A 20,264-nucleotide genomic window follows, 5' to 3' on the forward strand; every position below is an offset into this window, starting at 1 on the left:
CATTAACTAGTCTCTCTCCTTCAGACACATTAACTAGTCTAGTCTCTCTCCTCCAGACACATTAACTAGTCTCTCTACTCCAGACACATTAACTAGTCTCTCTCCTTCAGACACATTAACTAGTCTCTCTACTCCAGACACATTAACTAGTCTCTCTCTCTACTCCAGACACATTATCTAGTCTCTCTCCTTCAGATACATTAACTAGTCTCTCTACTCCAGACACATTAACTAGTCTCTCTCCTTCAGACACATTAACTAGTCTCTCTCCTTCAGACACATTAACTAGTCTCTCTACTCCAGACACATTAACTAGTCTCTCTCTCCTCCAGACACATTAACTAGTCTCTCTACTCCAGACACATTAACTAGTCTCTCTCTACTCCAGACACATTAACTAGTCTCTCTCTACTCCAGACACATTAACTAGTCTAGTCTCTCTCTCCTCCAGACACATTAACTAGTCTCTCTCCTCCAGACACATTAACTAGTCTCTCTCCTCCAGACACATTAACTAGTCTCTCTCTACTCCAGACACATTAACTAGTCTAGTCTCTCTCTCCTCCAGACACATTAACTAGTCTCTCTCCTCCAGACACATTAACTAGTCTCTCTCCTCCAGACACATTAACTAGTCTCTCTCTACTCCAGACACATTAACTAGTCTAGTCTCTCTCCTCCAGACACATTAACTAGTCTCTCTCCTCCAGACACATTAACTAGTCTCTCTCCTTCAGACACATTAACTAGTCTCTCTCCTTCAGACACATTAACTAGTCTCTCTCTACTCCAGACACATTAACTAGTCTAGTCTCTCTCTCCTCCAGACACATTAACTAGTCTCTCTCCTTCAGACACATTAACTAGTCTCTCTCTCTCCTCCAGACACATTAACTAGTCTCTCTCCTTCAGACACATTAACTAGTCTCTCTCCTCCAGACACATTAACTAGTCTCTCTCTCTCCTCCAGACACATTAACTAGTCTAGTCTCTCTCTCTCCTCCAGACACATTAACTAGTCTCTCTCTCCTCCAGACACATTAACTAGTCTCTCTCTCTCTCCTCCAGACACATTAACTAGTCTCTCTCTCTCCTCCAGACACATTAACTAGTCTCTCTCTCTCCTCCAGACACATTAACTAGTCTCTCTCTCTCTCCTCCAGACACCTTAACTAGTCTCTCTCTCTCTCCTCCAGACACATTAACTAGTCTCTCTCTCTCCTCCAGACACATTAACTAGTCTAGTCTCTCTCTCTCCTCCAGACACATTAACTAGTCTCTCTCTACTCCAGACACATTAACTAGTCTAGTCTCTCTCTCCTCCAGACACATTAACTAGTCTCTTCCTCCAGACACATTAACTAGTCTCTCTCCTCCAGACACATTAACTAGTCTCTCTACTCCAGACACATTAACTAGTCTAGTCTCTCTCTCCTCCAGACACATTAACTAGTCTCTCTCCTCCAGACACATTAACTAGTCTCTCTCCTTCAGACACATTAACTAGTCTCTCTCCTTCAGACACATTAACTAGTCTCTCTCTACTCCAGACACATTAACTAGTCTAGTCTCTCTCTCCTCCAGACACATTAACTAGTCTCTCTCCTTCAGACACATTAACTAGTCTCTCTCTCTCCTCCAGACACATTAACTAGTCTCTCTCCTTCAGACACATTAACTAGTCTCTCTCCTCCAGACACATTAACTAGTCTCTCTCTCTCCTCCAGACACATTAACTAGTCTAGTCTCTCTCTCTCCTCCAGACACATTAACTAGTCTCTCTCTCCTCCAGACACATTAACTAGTCTCTCTCTCTCTCCTCCAGACACATTAACTAGTCTCTCTCCTCCAGACACATTAACTAGTCTCTCTCTCTCCTCCAGACACATTAACTAGTCTCTCTCTCTCTCCTCCAGACACCTTAACTAGTCTCTCTCTCTCTCCTCCAGACACATTAACTAGTCTCTCTCTCTCCTCCAGACACATTAACTAGTCGAGTCTCTCTCTCTCCTCCAGACACATTAACTAGTCTCTCTCTCTCCTCCAGACACATTAACTAGTCTCTCTCTCTCTCTCCTCCAGACACATTAACTAGTCTCTCTCTCTCCTCCAGACACATTAACTAGTCTCTCTCTCTCCTTCAGACACATTAACTAGTCTAGTCTCTCTCCTCCAGACACATTAACTAGTCTCTCTCTCCTCCAGACACATTAACTAGTCTCTCTCCTCCAGACACATTAACTAGTCTCTCTCCTTCAGACACATTAACTAGTCTCTCTCCTCCAGACACATTAACTAGTCTCTCTCCTTCAGACACATTAACTAGTCTCTCTACTCCAGACACATTAACTAGTCTCTCTCTCCTCCAGACACATTAACTAGTCTCTCTCCTCCAGACACATTAACTAGTCTCTCTCCTTCAGACACATTAACTAGTCTAGTCTCTCTCCTCCAGACACATTAACTAGTCTAGTCTCTCTCCTCCAGACACATTAACTAGTCTCTCTCCTCCAGACACATTAACTAGTCTCTCTCTCCTTCAGACACATTAACTAGTCTAGTCTCTCTCCTCCAGACACATTAACTAGTCTCTCTCTCCTCCAGACACATGAACTAGTCTCTCTCCTCCAGACACATTAACTAGTCTCTCTCCTCCAGACACATTAACTAGTCTCTCTCTCCTCCAGACACATTAACTAGTCTCTCTCCTCCAGACACATTAACTAGTCTCTCTCTCCTCCAGACACATTAACTAGTCTCTCTCCTCCAGACACATTAACTAGTCTCTCTCCTCCAGACACATTAACTAGTCTCTCTCCTCCAGACACATTAACTAGTCTCTCTCTCCTCCAGACACATTAACTAGTCTCTCTCTCCTCCAGACACATTAACTAGTCTCTCTCCTCCAGACACATTAACTAGTCTCTCTCCTCCAGACACATTAACTAGTCTCTCTCTCCTCCAGACACATTAACTAGTCTCTCTCCTTCAGACACATTAACTAGTCTCTCTCCTCCAGACACATTAACTAGTCTCTCTACTCCAGACACATTAACTAGTCTCTCTACTCCAGACACATTAGTCTAGTCTCTCTCCTCCAGACACATTAACTAGTCTAGTCTCTCTACTCCAGACACATTAACTAGTCTAGTCTCTCTACTCCAGACACATTAACTAGTCTAGTCTCTCTCCTCCAGACACATTAACTAGTCTAGTCTCTCTACTCCAGACACATTAACTAGTCTAGTCTCTCTACTCCAGACACATTAACTAGTCTCTCTACTCCAGACACATTAACTAGTCTCTCTACTCCAGACACATTAACTAGTCTCTCTCTCTACTCCAGACACATTAACTAGTCTCTCTACTCCAGACACATTAACTAGTCTCTCTACTCCAGACACATTAACTAAGTCTAGTCTCTCTCCTCCAGACACATGAACTAGTCTCTCTCCTCCAGACACATTAACTAGTCTCTCTCCTCCAGACACATTAACTAGTCTAGTCTCTCTCCTCCAGACACATTAACTAGTCTCTCTCCTCCAGACACATTAACTAGTCTAGTCTCTCTCCTCCAGACACATTAACTAGTCTCTCTCCTCCAGACACATTAACTAGTCTAGTCTCTCTCCTCCAGACACATTAACTAGTCTCTCTCCTCCAGACACATTAACTAGTCTCTCTCTCTCCTCCAGACACATTAACTAGTCTAGTCTCTCTACTCCAGACACATTAACTAGTCTCTCTCTCTCCTCCAGACACATTAACTAGTCTCTCTCCTCCAGACACATTAACTAGTCTCTCTCTCCTCCAGACACATTAACTAGTCTCTCTCTCCTCCAGACACATTAACTAGTCTCTCTACTCCAGACACATTAACTAGTCTCTCTCCTCCAGACACATTAACTAGTCTAGTCTCTCTCCTCCAGACACATTAACTAGTCTAGTCTCTCTACTCCAGACACATTAACTAGTCTAGTCTCTCTCCTCCAGACACATTAACTAGTCTAGTCTCTCTCCTCCAGACACATTAACTAGTCTCTCTCTCCTCCAGACACATTAACTAGTCTCTCTCCTCCAGACACATTAACTAGTCTCTCTCCTCCAGACACATTAACTAGTCTCTCTCCTCCAGACACATTAACTAGTCTCTCTCTCCTCCAGACACATTAACTAGTCTCTCTCTCCTCCAGACACATTAACTAGTCTCTCTCCTCCAGACACATTAACTAGTCTCTCTCCTCCAGACACATTAACTAGTCTCTCTCTCCTCCAGACACATTAACTAGTCTCTCTCCTTCAGACACATTAACTAGTCTCTCTCCTCCAGACACATTAACTAGTCTCTCTCTCTACTCCAGACACATTAACTAGTCTCTCTACTCCAGACACATTAGTCTAGTCTCTCTCCTCCAGACACATTAACTAGTCTAGTCTCTCTACTCCAGACACATTAACTAGTCTAGTCTCTCTACTCCAGACACATTAACTAGTCTAGTCTCTCTCCTCCAGACACATTAACTAGTCTAGTCTCTCTACTCCAGACACATTAACTAGTCTAGTCTCTCTACTCCAGACACATTAACTAGTCTCTCTACTCCAGACACATTAACTAGTCTCTCTACTCCAGACACATTAACTAGTCTCTCTCTCTACTCCAGACACATTAACTAGTCTCTCTACTCCAGACACATTAACTAGTCTCTCTCCTCCAGACACATTAACTAGTCTCTCTCTCCTCCAGACACATTAACTAGTCTCTCTCCTCCAGACACATTAACTAGTCTCTCTCCTCCAGACACATTAACTAGTCTAGTCTCTCTCCTCCAGACACATTAACTAGTCTCTCTCCTCCAGACACATTAACTAGTCTAGTCTCTCTCCTCCAGACACATTAACTAGTCTCTCTCCTCCAGACACATTAACTAGTCTAGTCTCTCTCCTCCAGACACATTAACTAGTCTCTCTCTCTCTCCTCCAGACACATTAACTAGTCTCTCTCTCTCCTCCAGACACATTAACTAGTCTCTCTCTCTCTCCTCCAGACACCTTAACTAGTCTCTCTCTCTCTCCTCCAGACACATTAACTAGTCTCTCTCTCTCCTCCAGACACATTAACTAGTCTAGTCTCTCTCTCTCCTCCAGACACATTAACTAGTCTCTCTCTACTCCAGACACATTAACTAGTCTAGTCTCTCTCTCCTCCAGACACATTAACTAGTCTCTCTCCTCCAGACACATTAACTAGTCTCTCTCCTCCAGACACATTAACTAGTCTCTCTCTACTCCAGACACATTAACTAGTCTAGTCTCTCTCTCCTCCAGACACATTAACTAGTCTCTCTCCTCCAGACACATTAACGAGTCTCTCTCCTTCAGACACATTAACTAGTCTCTCTCCTTCAGACACATTAACTAGTCTCTCTCTACTCCAGACACATTAACTAGTCTAGTCTCTCTCTCCTCCAGACACATTAACTAGTCTCTCTCCTTCAGACACATTAACTAGTCTCTCTCTCTCCTCCAGACACATTAACTAGTCTCTCTCCTTCAGACACATTAACTAGTCTCTCTCCTCCAGACACATTAACTAGTCTCTCTCTCTCCTCCAGACACATTAACTAGTCTAGTCTCTCTCTCTCCTCCAGACACATTAACTAGTCTCTCTCTCCTCCAGACACATTAACTAGTCTCTCTCTCTCTCCTCCAGACACATTAACTAGTCTCTCTCTCTCTCCTCCAGACACATTAACTAGTCTCTCTCTCTCCTCCAGACACATTAACTAGTCTCTCTCTCTCCTCCAGACACATTAACTAGTCTAGTCTCTCTCTCTCCTCCAGACACATTAACTAGTCTCTCTCTCCTCCAGACACATTAACTAGTCTCTCTCTCTCTCCTCCAGACACATTAACTAGTCTCTCTCTCTCTCCTCCAGACACATTAACTAGTCTCTCTCTCTCCTCCAGACACATTAACTAGTCTCTCTCTCTCTCCTCCAGACACCTTAACTAGTCTCTCTCTCTCTCCTCCAGACACATTAACTAGTCTCTCTCTCTCCTCCAGACACATTAACTAGTCTCTCTCCTTCAGACACATTAACTAGTCTCTCTACTCCAGACACATTAACTAGTCTCTCTCTCCTCCAGACACATTAACTAGTCTCTCTCCTCCAGACACATTAACTAGTCTCTCTCCTTCAGACACATTAACTAGTCTAGTCTCTCTCCTCCAGACACATTAACTAGTCTAGTCTCTCTCCTCCAGACACATTAACTAGTCTCTCTCTCCTCCAGACACATTAACTAGTCTCTCTCTCTCCTTCAGACACATTAACTAGTCTAGTCTCTCTCCTCCAGACACATTAACTAGTCTCTCTCTCCTCCAGACACATGAACTAGTCTCTCTCCTCCAGACACATTAACTAGTCTCTCTCCTCCAGACACATTAACTAGTCTCTCTCTCCTCCAGACACATTAACTAGTCTCTCTCCTCCAGACACATTAACTAGTCTCTCTCTCCTCCAGACACATTAACTAGTCTCTCTCCTCCAGACACATTAACTAGTCTCTCTCCTCCAGACACATTAACTAGTCTCTCTCCTCCAGACACATTAACTAGTCTCTCTCTCCTCCAGACACATTAACTAGTCTCTCTCTCTCCTTCAGACACATTAACTAGTCTCTCTCTACTCCAGACACATTAACTAGTCTAGTCTCTCTCCTCCAGACACATTAACTAGTCTCTCTCCTCCAGACACATTAACTAGTCTAGTCTCTCTCCTCCAGACACATTAACTAGTCTCTCTCCTCCAGACACATTAACTAGTCTCTCTCTCTCCTCCAGACACATTAACTAGTCTAGTCTCTCTACTCCAGACACATTAACTAGTCTCTCTCTCTCCTCCAGACACATTAACTAGTCTCTCTCCTCCAGACACATTAACTAAGTCTAGTCTCTCTCCTCCAGACACATGAACTAGTCTCTCTCCTCCAGACACATTAACTAGTCTCTCTCCTCCAGACACATTAACTAGTCTAGTCTCTCTCCTCCAGACACATTAACTAGTCTCTCTCCTCCAGACACATTAACTAGTCTAGTCTCTCTCCTCCAGACACATTAACTAGTCTCTCTCCTCCAGACACATTAACTAGTCTAGTCTCTCTCCTCCAGACACATTAACTAGTCTCTCTCCTCCAGACACATTAACTAGTCTCTCTCTCTCCTCCAGACACATTAACTAGTCTAGTCTCTCTACTCCAGACACATTAACTAGTCTCTCTCTCTCCTCCAGACACATTAACTAGTCTCTCTCCTCCAGACACATTAACTAGTCTCTCTCTCCTCCAGACACATTAACTAGTCTCTCTCTCCTCCAGACACATTAACTAGTCTCTCTACTCCAGACACATTAACTAGTCTCTCTCCTCCAGACACATTAACTAGTCTAGTCTCTCTCCTCCAGACACATTAACTAGTCTCTCTCCTCCAGACACATTAACTAGTCTAGTCTCTCTACTCCAGACACATTAACTAGTCTCTCTCCTCCAGACACATTAACTAGTCTCTCTACTCCAGACACATTAACTAGTCTCTCTCCTCCAGACACATTAACTAGTCTAGTCTCTCTCCTCCAGACACATTAACTAGTCTCTCTCCTCCAGACACATTAACTAGTCTCTCTCTCTCCTCTCTCTCCGTTCCCTTCGGTCTCTCTCTCCTCTCTCTCCGTTCCCTTCGGTCTCTCTCTCCTCTCTCTCCTCTCTCTCCGGTCTCTCTCCTCTCTGTCCGTTCCCTTCGGTCTCTCTCTCCTCTCTCTCCGTTCCCTTCGGTCTCTCTCTCCTCTCTCTCCGTTCCCTTCGGTCTCTCTCTCCTCTCTCTCCTCTCTCTCCGTTCCCTTCGGTCTCTCTCTCCTCTCTCTCCTCTCTCTCCGTTCCCTTCGGTCTCTCTCTCCTCTCTCTCCGTTCCCTTCGGTCTCTCTCTCTCTCTCTCCGTTCCCTTCGGTCTCTCTCTCCTCTCTCTCCTCTCTCTCCGTTCCCTTCGGTCTCTCTCTCCTCTCTCTCCTCTCTCTCCGTTCCCTTCGGTCTCTCTCTCCTCTCTCTCCGTTCCCTTCGGTCTCTCTCTCCTCTCTCTCCTCTCTCTCCGTTCCCTTCGGTCTCTCTCTCCTCTCTCTCCGTTCCCTTCGGTCTCTCTGTCCTCTCTCTCCGTTCCCTTCGGTCTCTCTCTCCTCTCTCTCCGTTCCCTTCGGTCTCTCTCTCCTCTCTCTCCTCTCTCTCCGTTCCCTTCGGTCTCTCTCTCCTCTCTCTCCATTCCCTTCGGTCTCTCTCTCCTCTCTCTCCTCTCTCTCCGTTCCCTTCGGTCTCTCTCTCCTCTCTCTCCGTTCCCTTCGGTCTCTCTCTCCTCTCTCTCCGTTCCCTTCGGTCTCTCTGTCCTCTCTCTCCGTTCCTTCGGTCTCTCTCTCTCTCTCTCCGTTCCCTTCAGTCTCTCTCGTTCCCTCTCTCTCCGTTCCCTTCGGTCTCTCTCTCCTCTCTCTCCGTTCCTTCGGTCTCTCTCTCCTCTCTCTCCTCTCTCTCCTCTCTCTCCTCTCTGTCCGTTCCCTTCGGTCTCTCTCTCTCTCTCTCCGTTCCCTTCGGTCTCTCTGTCCTCTCTCTCCGTTCCTTCGGTCTCTCTCTCCTCTCTCTCCGTTCCCTTCGGTCTCTCTCTCCTCTCTCTCCTCTCTCTCCGTTCCTTCGGTCTCTCTCTCCTCTCTCTCCTCTCTCTCCGTTCCCTTCGGTCTCTCTCTCCTCTCTCCCTGTTCCCTTCGGTCTCTCTCTCCTCTCTCTCCTCTCTCTCCTCTCTCTCCGTTCCCTTCGGTCTCTCTCTCCTCTCTCTCCGTTCCCTTCGGTCTCTCTCTCCTCTCTCTCCGTTCCTTCGGTCTCTCTCTCTCTCTCTCCGTTCCCTTCGGTCTCTCTCTCCTCTCTCTCCGTTCCCTTCGGTCTCTCTGTCCTCTCTCTCCGTTCCTTCGGTCTCTCTCTCTCTCTCTCCGTTCCCTTCGGTCTCTCTCTCCTCTCTCTCCGTTCCTTCGGTCTCTCTGTCCTCTCTCTCCGTTCCCTTCGGTCTCTCTCTCCTCTCCCTTCGGTCTCTCTCTCTCTCTCTCTCTCTCTCCGTTCCCTTCGGTCTCTCTCTCCTCTCTCTCCGTTCCCTTCGGTCTCTCTGTCCTCTCTCTCCGTTCCTTCGGTCTCTCTCTCCTCTCTCTCCGTTCCCTTCGGTCTCTCTCTCTCTCTCCGTTCCCTTCGGTCTCTCTCTCCTCTCTCCCTGTTCCCTTCGGTCTCTCTCTCCTCTCTCTCCGTTCCCTTCGGTCTCTCTCTCCTCTCTCTCCTCTCTCTCCGTTCCCTTCGGTCTCTCTCTCCCTCTCTCTCCGTTCCCTTCGGTCTCTCTCTCCTCTCTCTCCGTTCCCTTCGGTCTCTCTCTCCTCTCTCTCCGTTCCCTTCGGTCTCTCTCTCCTCTCTCCCCGTTCCCTTCGGTCTCTCTCTCCTCTCTCTCCGTTCCCTTCGGTCTCTCTCTCCTCTCTCCCCGTTCCCTTCGGTCTCTCTCCTCTCTCTCCGTTCCCTTCGGTCTCTCTCTCCTCTCTCTCCTCTCTCTCCTCTCTCTCCGTTCCCTCCGTCTCTCTCTCCTCTCTCCCGTTCCCTTCGGTCTCTCTCTCCTCTCTCTCCTCTCTCTCCGTTCCCTTCGGTCTCTCTCCTCTCTCTCCTCTCTCTCCGTTCCCTTCGGTCTCTCTCTCCTCTCTCCCGTTCCCTTCGGTCTCTCTCTCTCTCTCTCCGTTCCCTTCGGTCTCTCTCTCTCTCTCTCCTCTCTCTCCGTTCCCTTCGGTCTCTCTCTCCTCTCTCTCCGTTCCCTTCGGTCTCTCTCTCCTCTCTCTCCGTTCCCTTCGGTCTCTCTCTCTCTCTCTCCGTTCCCTTCGGTCTCTCTCTCCTCTCTCTCCGTTCCCTTCGGTCTCTCTCTCCTCTCTCCGTTCCCTTCGGTCTCTCTCTCCTCTCTCTCCGTTCCCTTCGGTCTCTCTCTCCTCTCTCTCCTCTCTCTCCGTTCCCTTGGTCTCTCTCTCTCTCTCTCCGTTCCCTTCGGTCTCTCTCTCCTCTCTCTCCGTTCCCTTCGGTCTCTCTCTCCTCTCTCTCCGTTCCCTTCGGTCTCTCTCTCTCTCTCTCTCTCTCCGTTCCCTTCGGTCTCTCTCTCCTCTCTCTCCGTTCCCTTCGGTCTCTCTCTCCTCTCTCTCCGTTCCCTTCGGTCTCTCTCTCTCCTCTCTCTCTGTTCCCTTCGGTCTCTCTCTCTCTCTCTCCGTTCCCTTCGGTCTCTCTCTCCCTCTCTCTCCTCTCTCTCCGTTCCCTTCGGTCTCTCTCTCTCTCTCCTCTCTCTCCGTTCCCTTCGGTCTCTCTCTCCTCTCTCTCCGTTCCCTTCGGTCTCCTCTCTCTCCGTTCCCTTCAGTCTCTCTCTCCTCTCTCTCCGTTCCCTTCGGTCTCTCTCTCCTCTCTCTCCTCTCTCTCCTCTCTGTACGTTCCCTTCGGTCTCTCTCTCCTCTCTCCCTGTTCCCTTCGGTCTCTCTCTCCTCTCTCTCCTCTCTCTCCTCTCTGTACGTTCCCTTCGGTCTCTCTCTCCTCTCTCCCTGTTCCCTTCGGTCTCTCTCTCCTCTCTCTCCTCTCCCTTCGGTCTCTCTCACATATATGATCTGTGGTTAGCTAGTATTTTTCTCCCCTAACAGCCAGGGCTCTGATCTGTCACTTCCAGGGGGGGGGGGGGGGGGGGGCTGGAACCGGCTGTCTATGTCTTAACTAGTCCCTCTCTCCCCTCGCTCTCCCTCCCTACAGCCACAGTAGTCTGCTACTACCATGGGGGACTGGAACCTGCTGGGGAAGCTGCTGGAGAAAGCCCAGGAACACAGCACCGTAGTGGGAAAGGTCTGGCTCACGGTCCTCTTCATCTTTAGGATCCTGGTCCTGAGCGCCGCAGCAGAGAAGGTCAATAAGAATTATTCAACACCTTTACAAATGTTTTTTAAAAATTTGTTTACATTTGATTTATTATTTAACCAGGCAAGTCAGTTCAATGACGGCCTGGGAACAGTGGGTTAACTGCCTGTTCAGGGGCAGAACGACAGATAAGTTTAGAGCGTCAGCCATTGGAGTACAACAATACACAAACACTAAATGCAACTTGTTATTTCCGTTGTGTTCCCGGTAGGTGTGGGGGGACGAGCAGTCAGGGTTCACCTGCGACACCAAGCAACCTGGATGTGAGAACGTCTGTTATGACATCACCTTCCCCATCTCTCACGTCCGCTTCTGGGTCCTACAGATCATATTCGTCTCCACGCCCACCCTCATTTACCTGGGTCATATATTACACCTGGTGAGGATGGAGGAGAAACAGAAGCAGAGAGAGAAGGACGCAGATCGGGCCGGGGACAAACTGGAGACGAGAGCCTGTAAAGCCCCGGTGAGGGACGACAGTGGTAGGGTTCGACTGAAGGGGGAACTACTGAGGACCTACGTGTTCAACGTCATCTTCAAGACGCTGTTCGAGGTGGGCTTCATCGTCATGCAGTACCTGCTCTATGGCTTCCAGCTGCAGCCCATGTACACCTGTGACCGCCCGCCCTGCCCCAACACAGTCAACTGCTACATCTCCCGACCCACAGAGAAAACCATCTTCATCATCTTCATGCTAGTAGTGGCAGGTTTGTCTCTGTTCCTCAACCTGATAGAGATGTACCACCTGGGATCCACTAAGTGTCGCCAGGGGATCAAGTACCACCGGGAGGATCTGAGCTCAGACTCTGTCTCCAAGGAGCCCAGCGAGGTGGACGAGGCTGTACCCTACGCTCCCAGCTACGACCACTACCACGGAGGCCAGCCAGCCTACCCCCAACTCCAACCAGACCAGCAGGTCCAGCTAGCATACCCTCCTGTCCCCAGCTATAACATGTCCCCGCTATCTGAGGAGACTGACTCCACCTACCAGCCCTACCACAACAAGGCAGCCTACAAGCAGAACAAGGACAACCTGGCGGTGGAGAGGAGTGGCAGCAGGCAGCCGGAAGAGGAGGGGGACTTGAAAGGGAAGAAGGGTGGAGGAGAAACATGGGGGGGGTCGGAGCCAGGTTCCCCATCTCTAGCCCGGGCTGGACGCACCACTGCTAAACACGGCAACAACAAGACCAGAATAGACGATCTGAAGATCTGAGAGGGGGGTTAGGTTGCTATGACGATGTCTTAGGTTCCTTCCGAGGGTCTTATGTTGCTTGAAAGGCATTCTTAGGGTTCTGCCCCAAATGGCACCCAATTCGCTATAGTGCACTACTTAAGACCGAGGCCTGTGACAGTCCAGAGCTCCGGTCCAAAGTAGATCACTATATAGGGAATAGGGTGCCATTTGGGACACAGGTGTGTCCAACAGAGCTGACGCCATCCTGCCCTCCCCCCCGGTGGCCTGGTGGATGGCAGAGCTTTGACTCACTGGGGGGGAATGACACTTGTAGGACACACAAATAAGCTTTGAGCGTTACGGTTGTAAAACACGATCTACGAAGGGACAATTGGGTTTCATATTATATGACGAACCGCGATGTCTCAAATCTCTTTTAGAAAACCTTCTCGTTCTGGTCTCTACGTGGGAAAGAAGGTTCTGGTCTCTACGTGGGAAAGAAGGTTCTGGTCTCTACGTGGGAAAGAAGGTTCTGGTCTCTACGTGGGAAAGAAGGTTCTGGTCTCTACGTGGGAAAGAAGGTTCTGGTCTCTACGTGGGAAAGAAGGACCACGTCCATTAAAAACAACAACTATTATATTGGAAATGTTTGTGCATTTCAGACTCTGAAGAATAAGAGGATATATTTGACATGTAGTTATCGAATGTTGTGAGTTGTGTTGTAGTAATGATTCTATATTGGGGGGAAAGGATGTTGTTTAACATTTGACAAAGTAAAATAAAATGTTTGAATGAAGACCTCATGTTTAATTTGTTTCTACGTCGAAGAATGATAACCCTGGGTGTACTTTAACAGTCTGGCCCAAATGGTACACTATTCTCCATAGGGTACACTACATTGGACTAGGAACCATAGGGTACACTACTTTGGACTAGGAACCATAGGGTACACTACATTGGACTAGGAACCATAGGGTACACTACTTTGGACTAGGAACCATAGGGTACACTACATTGGACTAGGAACCATAGGGTACACTACTTTGGACTAGGAACCATAGGGTACACTACATTGGACTAGGAACCATAGGGTACACTAACTTGGACTAGGAACCATAGGGTACACTACTTTGGACTAGGAACCATAGGGTACACTACTTTGGACTAGGAACCATAGGGTACACTACATTGGACTAGGAACCATAGGGTACACTAACTTGGACTAGGAACCATAGGGTACACTACTTTGGACTAGGAACCATAGTGTACACTACTTTGGACTAGGAACCATAGGGTACACTAACTTGGACTAGGAACCATAGGGTACACTACTTTGGACTAGGAACCATGGGGTACACTACTACTACTACTATTACTACCTTCACATAATAGAATAGTTACTACTACTACTACTACTACTACTACTGCTACCTTCACATTCTAGAAGAGTTACTACTACTACCTTCACATTCTGGAAGTTACTACTACTACTACTACTGCTACCTTCACACACTAGAAGAGTTGCTACTACTTCCACCTTCACATTCTAAAAGAGTTACTACTACTACCACCTTCACATTCTAGAAGAGTTACTACTACTACTACCTTCACATACTAGAAGAGTTACTACTACTACTACTATTACTACTACTACTAACTTCACATTCTAGAAGAGTTACTACTACTACTACTACTACCTTCACATTCTAGAAGAGTTACTACTACTGCTACCTTCACATTCTAGAAGAGTTACTACTACTACTACTACTGCTACCTTCACATTCTAGAAGAGTTACTACTACTACCTTCACATTCTGGAAGTTACTACTACTACTACTACTACTACTACTACCTTCACACACTAGAAGAGTTGCTACTACTACCACCTTCACATTCTAGAAGAGTTACTACTACTACCTTCACATACTAGAAGAGTTACTACTACTACTACCTTCACATACTAGAAGAGTTACTATTACTACTACCTTCACATTCTAGAAGAGTTACTACTACTACTACTACTACCTTCACATACTAGAATAGTTACTTCTACTACTACCTTCACATTCTAGAAGAGTTACTACTACTACTACTACCTTCACATTCTAGAAGAGTTACTACTACTACCTTCACATTCTGGAAGTTACTACTACTACTACTACTACTATTACCTTCACACACTAGAAGAGTTGCTACGACTACTAATACTATTACTACTACAACTACCTTCACATACTAGAAGAGTTACTACTATTACTACTACTACTACTACTACCTTCACATTCTAGAAGAGTTACTACTACTACTACTACTACTATTACCTTCACACACTAGAAGAGTTGCTACGACTACCACCTTCACATTCTAGAAGAGTTACTACTACTACCACCTTCACATACTAGAAGAGTTACTACTACTACCACCTTCACATACTAGAAGAGTTACTACTACTACCACCTTCACATTCTAGAAGAGTTACTAATACTACCACCTTCACATTCTAGAAGAGTTACTACTACTACTACTACCTTCACATACTAGAAGAGTTACTACTACTACTACTACTACCACCTTCACATTCTAGAAGAGTTACTACTACTACTACTACCTTCACATACTAGAAGAGTTACTACTATTACTACTACTACTACTACCTTCACATACTAGAAGAGTTCCTACTATTACTACTACTACCTTCACATTCTAGAAGAGTTACTTCTACTACTACCTTCACATTCTAGAAGAGTTACTACTACTACTACTACTACCTTCACATTCTAGAAGAGTTACTTCTACTACTACCTTCACATTCTAGAAGAGTTACTACTACTACTACCTTCAAATTCTAGAAGAGTTACTTCTACTACTTTCACATTCTAGAAGAGTTACTACTACTACTACTACTACTATCTTCACATTCTAGAAGAGTTACTACTACTACCTTCACATTCTGGAAGTTACTACTACTACTACTACTACCTTCACACACTAGAGTTGCTACTACTACTATTACTACTACAACTACCTTCACATACTAGAATAGTTACTACTATTACTACTACTACCTCCACATACTAGAATAGTTACTTCTACTACCACCTTCACATACTAGAAGAGTTACTACTACTACCACCTTCACATTCTAGAAGAGTTACTACTACTACCACCTTCACATACTAGAAGAGTTACTACTACCTTCACATACTAGAAGAGTTGCTACTATTACTACTACTACCTTCACATACTAGAAGAGTTACTACTACTACTACTACCTTCACATACTAGAAGAGTTACTACTACTACTACCTTCACATACTAGAAGAGTTACTACTACTACTACTACTACTACTACTACCTTCACATTCTACAAGAGTTACTACTACTACTACTACTACCTTCACATTCTAGAAGAGTTACTTCTACTACTACCTTCACATTCTAGAAGAGTTACTACTACTACTACTACCTTCACATTCTAGAAGAGTTACTTCTACTACTACCTTCACATTCTAGAAGAGTTACTACTACTACTACTACCTTCACATTCTAGAAGAGTTACTACTACTACTACCCTCACATTCTAGAAGAGTTACTACTACTACTACCTTCAAATTCTAGAAGAGTTACTTCTACTACTTTCACATTCTAGAAGAGTTACTACTACTACTACTACTACTATCTTCACATTCTAGAAGAGTTACTACTACTACCTTCACATTCTGGAAGTTACTACTACTACTACTACTACCTTCACACACTAGAGTTGCTACTACTACTATTACTACTACAACTACCTTCACATACTAGAATAGTTACTACTATTACTACTACTACCTCCACATACTAGAATAGTTACTTCTACTACCACCTTCACATACTAGAAGAGTTTCTACTACTACTACCACCTTCACATACTAGAAGAGTTACTACTACTACCACCTTCACATTCTAGAAGAGTTACTACTACTACCACCTTCACATACTAGAAGAGTTACTACTACCTTCACATACTAGAAGAGTTGCTACTATTACTACTACTACCTTCACATACTAGAAGAGTTACTACTACTACTACTACCTTCACATACTAGAAGAGTTACTACTACTACTACCTTCACATACTAGAAGAGTTACTACTACTACTACTACTACTACTACTACCTTCACATTCTACAAGAGTTACTACTACTACTACTACTACCTTCACATTCTAGAAGAGTTACTTCTACTACTACCTTCACATTCTAGAAGAGTTACTACTACTACTACTACCTTCACATTCTAGAAGAGTTACTTCTACTACTACCTTCACATTCTAGAAGAGTTACTACTACTACTACTACCTTCACATTCTAGAAGAGTTACTACTACTACTACCCTCACATTCTAGAATAGTTACTACTACTACTACCTTCAAATTCTAGAAGAGTTACTTCTACTACTTTCACATTCTAGAAGAGTTACTACTACTACTACTACTACCTTCACATTCTAGAAGAGTTACTACTACTACCTTCACATTCTGGAAGTTACTACTACTACTACTACTACCTTCACACACTAGAGTTGCTACTACTACTATTACTACTACAACTACCTTCACATACTAGAATAGTTACTACTATTACTACTACTACCTCCACATACTAGAATAGTTACTTCTACTACCACCTTCACATACTAGAAGAGTTTCTACTACTACTACCACCTTCACATACTAGAAGAGTTACTACTACTACCACCTTCACATTCTAGAAGAGTTACTACTACTACCACCTTCACATACTAGAAGAGTTACTACTACTACCACCTTCACATACTAGAAGAGTTACTACTACTACCACCTTCACATTCTAGAAGAGTTACTAATACTACCACCTTCACATTCTAGAAGAGTTACTACTACTACTACTACCTTCACATACTAGAAGAGTTACTACTACTACTACTACTACCACCTTCACATTCTAGAAGAGTTACTACTACTACTACTACCTTCACATACTAGAAGAGTTACTACTATTACTACTACTACTACTACCTTCACATACTAGAAGAGTTCCTACTATTACTACTACTACCTTCACATTCTAGAAGAGTTACTTCTACTACTACCTTCACATTCTAGAAGAGTTACTACTACTACTACTACTACCTTCACATTCTAGAAGAGTTACTTCTACTACTACCTTCACATTCTAGAAGAGTTACTACTACTACTACTACTACCTTCACATTCTAGAAGAGTTACTTCTACTACTACCTTCACATTCTAGAAGAGTTACTACTACTACTACCTTCAAATTCTAGAAGAGTTACTTCTACTACTTTCACATTCTAGAAGAGTTACTACTACTACTACTATCTTCACATTCTAGAAGAGTTACTACTACTACCTTCACATTCTGGAAGTTACTACTACTACTACTACTACCTTCACACACTAGAGTTGCTACTACTACTATTACTACTACAACTACCTTCACATACTAGAATAGTTACTACTATTACTACTACTACCTCCACATACTAGAATAGTTACTTCTACTACCACCTTCACATACTAGAAGAGTTTCTACTACTACTACCACCTTCACATACTAGAAGAGTTACTACTACTACCACCTTCACATTCTAGAAGAGTTACTACTACTACCACCTTCACATACTAGAAGAGTTACTACTACCTTCACATACTAGAAGAGTTGCTACTATTACTACTACTACCTTCACATACTAGAAGAGTTACTACTAGTACTACTACCTTCACATACTAGAAGAGTTACTACTACTACTACTACTACCTTCACATACTAGAAGAGTTACTACTACTACTACTACTACTACTACTACCTTCACATTCTACAAGAGTTACTACTACTACTACTACTACCTTCACATTCTAGAAGAGTTACTTCTACTACTACCTTCACATTCTAGAAGAGTTACTACTACTACTACTACCTTCACATTCTAGAAGAGTTACTACTACTACTACTACTACCCTCACATTCTAGAAGAGTTACTACTACTACTACCTTCAAATTCTAGAAGAGTTACTTCTACTACTTTCACATTCTAGAAGAGTTACTACTACTACTACTACTACTATCTTCACATTCTAGAAGAGTTACTACTACTACCTTCACATTCTGGAAGTTACTACTACTACTACTACTACCTTCACACACTAGAGTTGCTACTACTACTATTACTACTACAACTACCTTCACATACTAGAATAGTTACTACTATTACTACTACTACCTCCACATACTAGAATAGTTACTTCTACTACCACCTTCACATACTAGAAGAGTTTCTACTACTACTACCACCTTCACATACTAGAAGAGTTACTACTACTACCACCTTCACATTCTAGAAGAGTTACTACTACTACCACCTTCACATACTAGAAGAGTTACTACTACTACCACCTTCACATACTAGAAGAGTTACTACTACTACCACCTTCACATTCTAGAAGAGTTACTACTACTACCACCTTCACATTCTAGAAGAGTTACTAATACTACCACCTTCACATTCTAGAAGAGTTACTACTACTACTACTACCTTCACATACTAGAAGAGTTACTACTACTACTACTACTACCACCTTCACATTCTAGAAGAGTTACTACTACTACTACTACCTTCACATACTAGAAGAGTTACTACTATTACTACTACTACTACTACCTTCACATACTAGAAGAGTTCCTACTATTACTACTACTACCTTCACATTCTAGAAGAGTTACTTCTACTACTACCTTCACATTCTAGAAGAGTTACTACTACTACTACTACTACCTTCACATTCTAGAAGAGTTACTTCTACTACTACCTTCACATTCTAGAAGAGTTACTACTACTACTACCTTCAAATTCTAGAAGAGTTACTTCTACTACTTTCACATTCTAGAAGAGTTACTACTACTACTACTACTACTATCTTCACATTCTAGAAGAGTTACTACTACTACCTTCACATTCTGGAAGTTACTACTACTACTACTACTACCTTCACACACTAGAGTTGCTACTACTACTATTACTACTACAACTACCTTCACATACTAGAATAGTTACTACTATTACTACTACTACCTCCACATACTAGAATAGTTACTTCTACTACCACCTTCACATACTAGAAGAGTTTCTACTACTACTACCACCTTCACATACTAGAAGAGTTACTACTACTACCACCTTCACATTCTAGAAGAGTTACTACTACTACCACCTTCACATACTAGAAGAGTTACTACTACCTTCACATACTAGAAGAGTTGCTACTATTACTACTACTACCTTCACATACTAGAAGAGTTACTACTAGTACTACTACCTTCACATACTAGAAGAGTTACTACTACTACTACTACTACTACCTTCACATACTAGAAGAGTTACTACTACTACTACTACTACTACTACTACCTTCACATTCTACAAGAGTTACTACTACTACTACTACTACCTTCACATTCTAGAAGAGTTACTTCTACTACTACCTTCACATTCTAGAAGAGTTACTACTACTACTACTACCTTCACATTCTAGAAGAGTTACTACTACTACTACTACTACCCTCACATTCTAGAATAGTTACTACTACTACTACCTTCAAATTCTAGAAGAGTTACTTCTACTACTTTCACATTCTAGAAGAGTTACTACTACTACTACTACTACCTTCACATTCTAGAAGAGTTACTACTACTACCTTCACATTCTGGAAGTTACTACTACTACTACTACTACCTTCACACACTAGAGTTGCTACTACTACTATTACTACTACAACTACCTTCACATACTAGAATAGTTACTACTATTACTACTACTACCTCCACATACTAGAATAGTTACTTCTACTACCACCTTCACATACTAGAAGAGTTTCTACTACTACTACCACCTTCACATACTAGAAGAGTTACTACTACTACCACCTTCACATTCTAGAAGAGTTACTACTACTACCACCTACACATACTAGAAGAGTTACTACTACCTTCACATACTAGAAGAGTTGCTACTATTACTACTACTACCTTCACATACTAGAAGAGTTAC

At 43.8% G+C, this 20,264-nt stretch overlaps 1 protein-coding gene across 3 annotated transcripts in view; it reads left to right on the plus strand.

Moving 5' to 3' along the window:
• Positions 1–12,968, plus strand: part of LOC123993778 (gap junction alpha-3 protein-like) — a 35,209-nt gene extending 22,241 nt beyond the window's left edge. Inside the window, exons 2-4 of one of the 3 annotated variants that reach the window (XR_006831507.1) lie at positions 10,837–10,986; positions 11,210–12,727; positions 12,780–12,968. Coding sequence is in view for 1 of the 3 variants with exons in the window: in XM_046296262.1 (XP_046152218.1) it covers positions 10,858–10,986; positions 11,210–12,211 (1,131 nt within the window). In the remaining 2 variants the exon portion in view is untranslated. Of the gene's footprint in view, positions 1–10,836; positions 10,987–11,209 lie in introns of all 3 variants that reach the window. The other 2 variants (XR_006831506.1, XM_046296262.1) reach the window with 2 other exon arrangements.
• The last annotated feature ends 7,296 nt before the right edge of the window (positions 12,969–20,264 follow it).

Source organism: Oncorhynchus gorbuscha, linkage group LG13, assembly GCF_021184085.1.
Source record: "Oncorhynchus gorbuscha isolate QuinsamMale2020 ecotype Even-year linkage group LG13, OgorEven_v1.0, whole genome shotgun sequence".
NCBI lineage: Eukaryota > Metazoa > Chordata > Actinopteri > Salmoniformes > Salmonidae > Oncorhynchus > Oncorhynchus gorbuscha.